This window comes from Elgaria multicarinata, chromosome 15, assembly GCF_023053635.1.
Source record: "Elgaria multicarinata webbii isolate HBS135686 ecotype San Diego chromosome 15, rElgMul1.1.pri, whole genome shotgun sequence".
Taxonomy (NCBI): Eukaryota; Metazoa; Chordata; class Lepidosauria; order Squamata; family Anguidae; genus Elgaria; species Elgaria multicarinata.
In genome coordinates, this window is record NC_086185.1 from 12,823,487 (window position 1) to 12,834,399 (window position 10,913).

Here is a 10,913-nt window from a genome sequence, read left to right on the forward strand (position 1 = left end):
CTAACAATAATAAGAATCTCAATTTAAAATAAAGACTTAGTTCAAACCATCATAAAAAATTGTTATCATCATCAATAAATGATGATGATGATGATAATGCTTTCCAGACAGTTAGGACTTCAAATCCTATAAGACCCTACAAATTGTCAGGAATGCTGGGAGTTGAAGCCCCAGAGATCTAGAGATTTACCTCCTGCCCACTGCTGATTTAAACAATGAACTGCTTTCAGTACACTGGCATACAGGCAGCATAGAAACACGGTAAATAATATTTATTTATTATTATTATTATTATTATTATTATTATTATTATTATTATTATTGTTGCTTTTATATCACACCTTTTTTCCTCCAAAGAACCCAAGGCAGCGTACATAATCCTCTCCATTTTATCCTCACAACAACAACCCTGTGAGGTAGGCTGGGCTGAGAGCTTGTGACTGGCCCAAAGTCACCCAGTGGGTTACCATGGATGAGTGGGGACTAGAACACGGATCTCCCGACTCTCAGTCTGACACTCTAGCCACTATGCCACACTAGCTCTCTTATAATGCCAAGTATTATAATCGATTCATATAAGCTCTGTAAGTTCAAGGAAAATTCTATCCACGTAAGATACAGGATGGTTGTGTTCTAGCCAGTGGCTCCTCTAAAGCTTCCATACTGCATTAAAAGTGATCTGCAGTGAATTCCAAGTGTATATGGGGCATAGTTTTCTTTGCGTGCCATATAGAAGGTGAAACCAAAGCTGTCTATCACATCAGGTCATAAAGAGGGCCAAGCCAATAGCCCTGTAGATGAGTTTTCTGCAAGATCAGCAAAATGACTCCGTAACAAGATCAGGAATTGGTATCAACCTCGGAAACATTCTAATCTATTTCATATCTTCAGGTGCCCTTAAGGTAGAAATTCAGACTTTCAGCAACTTTTTCGTCATTTTTAAGGCCTACCTCTCTGACAGATAGTGGAAGATTTAATCTCAACTGGCAAAACAGAGGGGGGAAAGTTATGAAGTTTCAATACTGGTTTTCAGCATCGATGGCTACTTCACTGTGATATAACATCATGTAACACTTGGTTTTTACCGGGGCTGGAGGGTGAAAGAACCCTATGCCAGGAATAGATGAAAGTTTATTTTGTCTAGTAGACAATTCTGAAGGCATTGGGAGTTTCAAATCACAGGCTGAGGTCTTTTCCTTTCGCAGTCTTTCAAACTTTCACGAAGTGTCCCCTGTTCTATGAACCAATTAGCATACTGATTTCCATTCAAGAAACATTATTTGACCAAAGCATCTAACTCCTTCCGTTGACACATTGCCGGTATCCCAGAATGGCGCATTGCAACAAGACAACGCCTGTAGTTTATGCTTGTTTGGCTACGCGAGCCTTTCAAATGCCTTTAAATCTTAAAGCAATGCATACCAAGATTTCAAAATCACCATCTGTAATCAAATAATAACGACCTTACATTTACTGCCTTTCATCCGCAAATCCCTAGGAACTATTTCACAGGCTTAAGGCACAAAGAATGTTTGCTCTCTGGTTTCAAAGCAATATTAATATTGGGTGTCATGGAAAAGGCAGAGGAGGCAGAGTAACCCCTTTCAAATTTGCGATGGGGTGACCATTTCAACTACCTTTGCATAAGATAGAATCACCACTTAAGATACACTGTAACGAAGAACAGCTTTGGTTTTAAAACATTAAAACATTAAACCCTGTCCTGGACGGGGTTGCACTCTCCCTAAAGGATCGGGTCCGTAGTTTGGGGGTGCTCTTGGATCCAGAACTGTCACTTGAGGCACAGATGAACTCAGTGGCAAAGAGCACCTTTTATCAGCTTAGGTTGATATACCAACTACGCCCTTATCTGGACAGAGATCGCCTAGCTACAGTTATCCATGCTCTGATAACCTCTCGTTTGGATTACTGCAATGCGTTATACGTGGGGCTGCCTTTGAAAACGGTCCGGAAGCTTCAGCTGGTACAAAACAGGGCAGCCCGTTTACTAACAGGGACTGTCTGGCAAGATCACATTACGCCAGTCCTTTTACAACTTCATTGGCTGCCAGTCCAGGTCCGGGCCCGATTCAAAGTGCTGGTATTGACATTTAAAGCCCTAAACGGTTTGGGGCCAGGTTATTTGAAGGAACGCCTCCTCCCATATTCCCATATGTACCTGCCCGGACCTTAAGATCGTCACAGGGGCCCTTCTCCGTGAGCCCCTGCAAAAGGAAGTGAGGCAGGTGGCTACAAGGAGGAGGGTCTTTTCCGCTGTGGCACCCCGGTTGTGGAATGAGCTCCCCAGAGAGGTCAGCCTGGCGCCTACACTGTACTCCTTTCGTCGCCAGCTGAAGACCTTTTTATTCTCTCAGTATTTTAACACTTAATTTTAACTTAAATTTAAATTTTACTGTTTTAACTCTTTATTTTAATATTTCTTTAAGACAACAAGCCAAAAATGTTAGGTGTAGCTCTGAAAACGAGATACACCCACTTATTTCAGAGGACTGACTGCTCATTTGTGGCACTTAATATAATGATTCAGCTCAGTGCCTCTCTATTACCATGTAACTAATCTACACAGAGATTTAGCAAAATCCACATCATGAGCAAGCATTTGGCTGCCACGCCAGTCCTTAAGCTAATAAAATACACCAGAAGCTCACAAGTCTGTCATGCTGTGCAAACTATTTTATTCAATCTCATATATTCTTAAAAAACAAGCTCAGTTTGGGGGGGTTTCGTTGTTGTTTTTGCTGTGCCAGATGTTTAAATATTAGCTTGCGCAAAAAAGGAACCTGTTTACTTATGAAAAACTGAGCTATGAACACATTGAACAAGAAGTAACAGAGGAATATTACGCCCCAAAATATTCAGAAGCAATCAAAACACTTAAGGGTGGGTTTTTTTGTTAGGGGACAGAGTTAAAAATCACCATTCCTAACGTTTCATTTCGTAACTCATCTCTCTAATATTCTGTTAGTTTGCCACGATAGATTTTTAAAACTGTATTAGTATCTGGAATTGATTTTTCTTAACACTATACTTACATAAGATAAACATAAAATAAAGTACTACCACCACTCCCGGCATATCGAACAATAAATAATAGATTCCCTTGACAGGACTTTGATGACTGGGCAAAGCCCAAATGCTTTCAGCCAAAATCATATGGAGTCATAAATCACTCTTTTATTTTATAGAATATTTCAAAATGGATTCCTGCTTTCTACCTTGAAAGTCATTTCATGTGTTATTTATAACTAGTGAAGACCAGAAAGAGAGAGGAGGAAAAAATTGCATGGAACCAGAAAATTTACAGTGACTGTTTTTTTTTTTGGAAGATTTTCTTTAAAAAGAAGAAAAAAAAGAATATAAAGAATAACTTCTTTTTTTAAGGAAAAACACAGAGGGAATAGAATTATTGGGACACAAAGTCGGAGAACACAAACACCTTTCAAAATGGAACAGGGTTTTATTTTATAACTTAAACAGCAGCTAATAAACTGGGAGCCCAACGATATCGCAAACGGGTTTAAAGGCAGGAATACAAGCTGAGAACTGAATGGGGAAATGCAGACGGAAGGATTCTGTTGCATTCTCAACCTGCAGCGCTCCGACTTTGCACTGTCAGACAGAGAATCCAAACCTTCGTTCCTCCATTCCAATTCTTCCTATTGAATTCGGCTTGAAAAGTTGAGTCTAGGAAATTTTTCTTCTTCTTTCTGTTTTTTTACTATTTTCCAACGTCAAATAGTGTACCAGCTAAGATATCTTACAATAACATTCAAATGCAGACGTACCAACGCAACTATAAATATACAACTGGGGCCACTCAGCCCACTAAGAATGCAAAGAACTCAAACAAGTACTCAAACTGGAGTAACAGAAGCCTTGATGGTACCAATATTGAACGGATAAGCACAAGTACCTTAATGTATTTATTACATTAATATCCAGCCTTTTTTTTTCAGAACTGAAGGTGACACACATTGGCCCAGTTCGTACATCACAACAAACCCTGGGTACAGATTTAAACCATGGGTTGTTGTAAGAGATGCAGGAGCAAGCAAGCTGATTCTCACTCCTACAGCTAGGCGTAACTAAACAACCCAAGGGATATCCCATCCCCGAGTTTAGTAAAATGTCCGAATATGGAAATGGGTTGTTGGGGAGAGACAACCCAGAGTTGTAACCAAGAACAAACCATGGGTTACAACTCTGGGTTGTTGGGGAGAGACAACCCAGAGTTGTAACCAAGAACAAACCATGGGTTACAACTCTGGGTTGTTGAGGAGAGACAACCCAGAGTTGTAACCAAGAACAAACCATGGGTTACAACTCTGGGTTGTCTTGCCCCCCCCAACCCAGAGTTCTGCATTCAGACATCATGCTAAATAACCGAGGCTAAATCCTGAGCAAGGGGGCTCCTATGCAGAGAATTGAGGTTATGTGGCCAACAGATGGTCATCACTGTCAGCTTTGATGTTGCCCATCACTGGTTTGGCATCCACAAGATCGGCACCAATGTTTGTAGCACTGGCCATCTAATCCATCAGCAGGTAGGGGCACACAATTCAATACTGAGCACACACATCTAGTTTGCTCTTGTGTAGATGTAAGGGTAGCTTCTAAAGAGGTGTGGACTACTGGTAGAGGGGGAGATCACAAATTCTTTGCCAACACCTTTCTTCAGCCCACTTGGTGGTCAAGGATGTAGAGCAACTGGTTGAGGGTAAAGGGGAGGGAGGACAAAACCTACCACATGATAACTGTCACAGTATAGGGGCCATCATATATGAAAAATGAACAAGTACATAGTTTCCCTAAGCTATTAAATTATGTGCATCTTTCAGCAGATAACATCTATCAAGAACTAGAATATAGAAGATTAGAAATGTTAAAACTCTTCTAAAATTAAAAAAAAATCAAGCAAGCAGAGTATTACACAGCTCTACCACTCGCCTTTAGTTCCTCCTATCAACCTTCCACTGCTGACCCCTGACCTGTGTTCAACTCCCCTTCTCTGTTATTTGCTCCCCAACACACAGCCCCTCTCCTCCTCTATTTGTAGATAAAAGATTACTTTGATTGGGTTTAGAGGAGGGCAACAAACATGGTAGCAGTAAGGAAAACTGATCCTATGAGGAAAAGTTTAAGGAATTGGGTATAGAATCATAGAATAGCAGAGTTGGAAGGGGCCTACAAGGACATTGAGTCCAACCCCCTGCTCAATGCAGGAATCCACTCTAAAGCATCCCTGACAGATGCTTGTCCAGCTTCCTCTTGAATGTCTCTAGTGTGGGAGAGCCCACAACCTCCCTAGGTAACTGATTCCATTGTCATACTGCTCTAACAGTCAGGAAGTTTTTCCTGATGTCCAGCTGGAATCGGGCTTCCTTTAACTTGAGCCCGTTATTCCGTGTCCTGCACTCTGGGAGGATCGAGAAGAGATCCTGGCCCTCCTCTGTGTGACAACCTTTTAAGTATTTGAAGAATGCTATCATGTCTCCCCTCAATCTTCTCTTCTCCAGGCTAAACATGCCCAGTTCTTTCAGTCTCTCTTCATAGGGCTTTGTTTCCAGACCCCTGATCATCCTGGTTGCCCTCCTCTGAACACGCTCCAGCTTGTCTGCGTCCTTCTTGAATTGTGGAGCCCAGAACTGGATGCAATACTCTAGATGAGGCCTAACCAGGGCCGAATAGAGAGGAACCAGTACCTCACGTGATTTGGAAGCTATACTTCTATTAATGCAGCCCAAAATAGCATTGGCCTTTCTTGCAGCCATATCGCACTGTTGGCTCATATTCAGCTTGCGATCTACAACAATTCCAAGATCCTTCTCGTTTGTAGTATTGCTGAGCCAAGTATCCCCCATCTTGTAACTGTGCATTTGGTTTTATTTCCTAAATGTAGAACTTGGCATTTATCCCTATTAAATTTCATCCTGTTGTTTTCAGCCCAACATTCCAGCCTATCAAGATCACTTTGAAGTTTGTTTCTGTCTTCCATGGTATTAGCTATCCCACCCAATTTTGTGTTATCTGCCAATCTGATAAGTGTTCCCTGCACCTCCTCATCCAATTCATTAATAAAAATGTTGTATGTTTAGCCTGGAGAAGAGAAGACTGAGAGGGGATATGCTAGCACTCTTCAAATACCTGAAGAGCTGTCACATAGAACAGGGGTGGGCAGAAAGTTGATTTCCATATGCTTTGTACTTCAACTCCAAGGATTCCTGCACATTGGCCATGCTGGCAGGTGCCTCTGGGAGTTGGAAGACCAAAACATCTGGAGATCTAGCTTCTGCCCATTCCTGATGTAGAAGAGGGCTGACATTTCTTCTCTGCTGACCCAGGAGGCAGGTTTGGATCTAACAGGGTTAAGCTACAGGAAAGCAGATTTTGGTTGAAAATTAGAATTTATTATTATTTATTAAGAGAAGTTATTTAACATACACTAAGCGGTAGTAATAATATTGTATTCCCACAAACACAGTGTGCCATGGCATGTTAAAGACTATCCGATTTATTATGCCATAAGCATTCAGGGGCTAAAGACCCAACATTACAGAAAAGAAGCCAGGGAGAGGGAGGAAGACACATGAGAAGCAGTGACACAGAAAGAAACAACCTGATGGTATAGAAGGGGTAAAGAAGTGGAGATCAGGTGAGGCTAGATTTGTAGTACCTAAGAATATAAGAAGAGCCATGCTGGATCAGACCAAAGCTCCATCTAGTCCAGCACTCGGTACACACAGTGGCCAACCAGCTGTCGACCAGGGACCCACAAGCAGCACCCATGTTCCCCAGCAACTGGTGCATATAGGCTCATTGCCTCTGGTACTGGAGGCAGCACATAGCCATCAGGGTTAGTAGCCATGGATAGCCTTCTCCTCCAGGAATTTATCCAACCCTCTTTTAAAGCCATCCATATCGGTGGCCGTCACTCCATCTTGTGGTAGTGAATTCCATAATTTAACTATGCACTATGTGAAGAAGTATTTTACATTTAATATTTAAAACATTTTTATAGTGCCACCTCATCATTTCTGGCATCGTGGCGCTTTACAATCACGTATAAAACAATTCCATTAAAAGTACTGAACCTCCCACCGATCAGCTTCATGGGATGACCCCGGGTTGTAGTATTTTGAGAGAGGGAGAAAATGTCTCCCTATCCACATTCTTCACGCCATGCATAATTTTGTATACCTCTATCATGCCTCCTTTTTTCCAGGCTAAACAATCCCAGCTGTTGTGACCTTCCCTCATAGGGGAGATGCTCCAGCCCCTGGACCATTTTAGTTGCCCTTTTCTGCACTTTGTCCAGCTCTATAATATATATTTTAGGTATGGTGACCAGAACTGTACACAGTATTCTAAGTGTGTACAGTTCTGGTCACCACACCACTGAGAAGGGTTGGATTTTAACTTGAATACAAATTCGAGTAGCCAACTTTATTTCTGGCATGGCTCCTGAAAATTAGAAAATTAGCTGGTGAAGATTTTCCAATCATCTCATCTACAAGCCAGGAAAAACTTGACCTGCAGAACTTTTGCTCATCACAAGGCTCCAGAGGATAAGCTGGCAACGCTAGCTCTAAAAACTGCTTGAATATAGAACTGGGTACATGGGACAAATAACTCATTCTCAGCTCCATTTCCCTCTCAGTAAACACACACACACACACACACAAAATTCAACAATACTTGTGACTGTATTGCATTTCCCATGAAGTGATATGCAAATTAATCGTTTGTGGAAGAAAAGGTTCTCTCTTTCAACTTTCCCTACCAAGCAAGCATATGCCATCTGCTGGGAGAATCAGCCATGGAGGAATATTGCCTTAATGAACTCTCCTCCAACCTGATGCCCTCCAGGTACATGGGACCAGAACTCCCATCATGCTCACTGGGGTTGATGGGAGCTGTAATCCAAAACATCTGCAGAGCACCAAGTTGGGATGGTTGTTTGTGGGCTGCCTGGCCACTGGGTACAAACAGATCGGGGGGGGGGGGGCAGGCAGAAGTTAGATCTCCAGATGTTTTGGACTTCAGCTCCCAGAAACACCTGCCAGCATGGCCAATAGTGAGGAATGTTGGGAGTTGAAGTCCAAAACATCTGAAGATCTACTTTCTGCCAACCCCTGGACTAGATGGCCGTGCAGCTGCTCATTTCGTCTGTTTTTAAATTGTGTGCCCTACCAATTGAGTTATGAGTACCTCATGGTAATATCTAATACAAACTGTATGCAAAGCACTGTATAGAATTGTCCAGAGAGCTTCAGCAATTGGGCAGTATAGGAATAAAATAATAATAGGTATAAATATGACGCAGATCCCCCACAGATAATGTGTTGATCATTAAGTAATTGGAAATGGCAATAATATATAACAAGAACACAGGGAAGATTCTCAGTTGATTGCATCTGTAAACGTTTTTAGTACAAAAGTGTAAATATGATTCTCAAGTGTACCTAATATATTCTTAAAGACTAGTATTAACAAGAGTTGAGAGGAAGGCGGAGGGATTTGAGAAATGGTGTATTTACTGAATTGAAAGTGGCTTCATTTACCTATCAAAACAAGTGAGGCAAAAAGGCATTCCGCTCCTCTGATGCCATGCTTCTCGCCTGCCCAAGGACCTCCACTTCCCTTACTCGGCTTCGTCCTTTTTCTTCTGCTGCCCCTTACGCCTGGAACGTTCTTCCAGAACACTTGAGAACTACAAACTCAATCACTGCTTTTAAAACTCAGCTAAAAACTTTTCTTTTCCCTATAGCCTTCAAATATTGAGTTTGTTCTGACTCTATACTGTTAGCTTCTCCCTACCCGGTGCCTGTTTACACTTCCCTGTGCCTGTTTGCATTCTCCTTCCCTCTTTATTGTTTACTACAACTTATTAGATTGTAAGCCTATGCGGCAGGGTCTTGCTATTTACTGTGTTATCTGTACAGCACCATGTACATTGATGGTGCTATATAAATAAATAAATAATAATAATAATAATAATAATAATAATAATAATAGTCTGTTGCAGCAAACAACAACAACAGGCTTGTGGCACTTTAAATTCATGATGGCACAAGCATTCAGGGTCTAGAGTCTACTAATCAGATGCATGGAGCGTTATCCTAAGTTGGCAGGCAGGCAGATATACTCGGAAGGCCAGGATTGTCAGCAATGAGGTTAGAGGGGAAAGAAACGCAAGCGATACTGACACTGACAATTACATTAATGGTTACAGCACCCATTCACAAACGGGGGCCCCACCCAAAACAAACACCCAGGCATTGATAAGCCAAAGAGCATTTTGTGTCATCCAGGTGGGGTGGGGTGGGTGGGCTGAAAACAGTATGGGTATAAGCCAACTTAGAGCAGACCCATTGAAATGTATGGGACTTCAGTTAATCATGACTAACTTCACCCTGTGGGGAAGAAGATGCGAGGGAGACTGGAGCAGGCAGGGACCATCAGAGCCTGCTTCAGTTGGACACACACACACACCCCACACACACAGGGCTAACATCTTCACCTTGTGGGGAAGAAGGAGCTGTTGGTTTGCCCCTCCATTGGGAGATGAGAGGACGGAGCAGGGCCTTCCCACCAGCCTAAACAGTCTCCTTAATTTCTTTTTATTTTCTCCCTCTTCCCTCCCCATCCACTTTTCCTTGTGTGTCATGTCTTTTTTAGAATGTAAGCCTGAGGGTAGGGCCTGTCTTCTTTATTGATACATTGTAAGCCGCTCCAAGAGCCTTTTGGCTGAGGTGCGGGATAAAAATACTCTAAATAAAATAAATAAATAAACTTAAATCCCATTCATTTCAATGGGTCTACTCTAAGTAGGTTTTACCCTCTCTCTTTTTTTTGGCTTACCAATGGAGGAAATGGCAAACGAAGAGCCAGATGACAACGGGGGGTGGGGGGGGGGCAGGTAAAATGGGAAGGGAGACCCCAGCCTCACCTTCTTTGTCCTGCTTTGCCCTCAGGTACGGGCCCCAATCCCACCTCCTCCACCCCCCGCTTCTGCCTGCTTCCTCTCTTCCTTCCCCGCGTCTCCTCCTCACCCCACTAACACTCCCTGCCTGGAGCCGGATACCCCTGCGGGGGACAGGCTGAGCCACCCCCGCCCCAGCCAGACCCAATCCTCACGTTCAACCCATGCCTCTTACCGGTTCCTATGACCACCACATCAAACTCCGAGGGCAGGTTATCCGCCATCTTGGGAGGGGGAAAGCGGCCGCGGTCATATGACCCGGCTGCGCGTCAACTCCTGGCGGAAGTGAGGTTGCGGGCCAATGCTCTCGACAAAGAGGGAGGAAGGGCGGATGTGGGGGTGTTTCGCAGTGCATTGTGGATAATGTAGTTCCTTTCAGGGGAGGGGACTCAAGAGAGCCTGGTTCTTTTCCGAAAAGCAAAATCGAGGCAGGGAAGGTTTCCTTTTCTTTTCTTCGTCTCCTTTTCCCTTTGGCGCACGCGTGCAAAATTAACACCTATTAATTTTTGTGAACCGCCCAGAGAGCTTCGGCTATTGGGCGGTATAAAAATGTAATAAATAAATAAAATAAATAAATATTATTCACCCAGGTTTTGGTGTTTTAAAGAAAAATATTATTCATATTTATTTATTAATTATTTATTACATTTTTATACCACCCAGTAGCTGAAGCTCTCTGGGCGGTTCACGAAAGTTAAAATCACGAAGAACATAAAAACAACCAACAGTCTAAAAACACAAATACAAAATGCAATATGAAAAGCACAACCAGGATAAAACCACCCAGCAAAAAATTGATATAGGATTAAAATACGGAATTAAAACAGCAAAGTTTAAATTTAAGTTAAATGAGAAAATAAAAAGGTCTTCAGCTGGTGATGGAAGGAGTACAGTGTAGGCACCAGGCGAA

At 42.5% G+C, this 10,913-nt stretch overlaps 1 protein-coding gene across 1 annotated transcript in view; it reads right to left on the bottom strand.

Moving 5' to 3' along the window:
* CHM (CHM Rab escort protein) overlaps nucleotides 1-10,253 on the bottom strand; it is a 99,469-nt gene extending 89,216 nt beyond the window's left edge. Inside the window, exon 1 of the mRNA XM_063141641.1 lies at nucleotides 10,179-10,253. Coding sequence (XP_062997711.1) covers nucleotides 10,179-10,227 — 49 coding nt within the window. The 5' untranslated portion in view covers nucleotides 10,228-10,253. The remainder of the gene's footprint in view (nucleotides 1-10,178) is intronic.
* Between the last annotated feature and the right edge of the window lie 660 nt (nucleotides 10,254-10,913).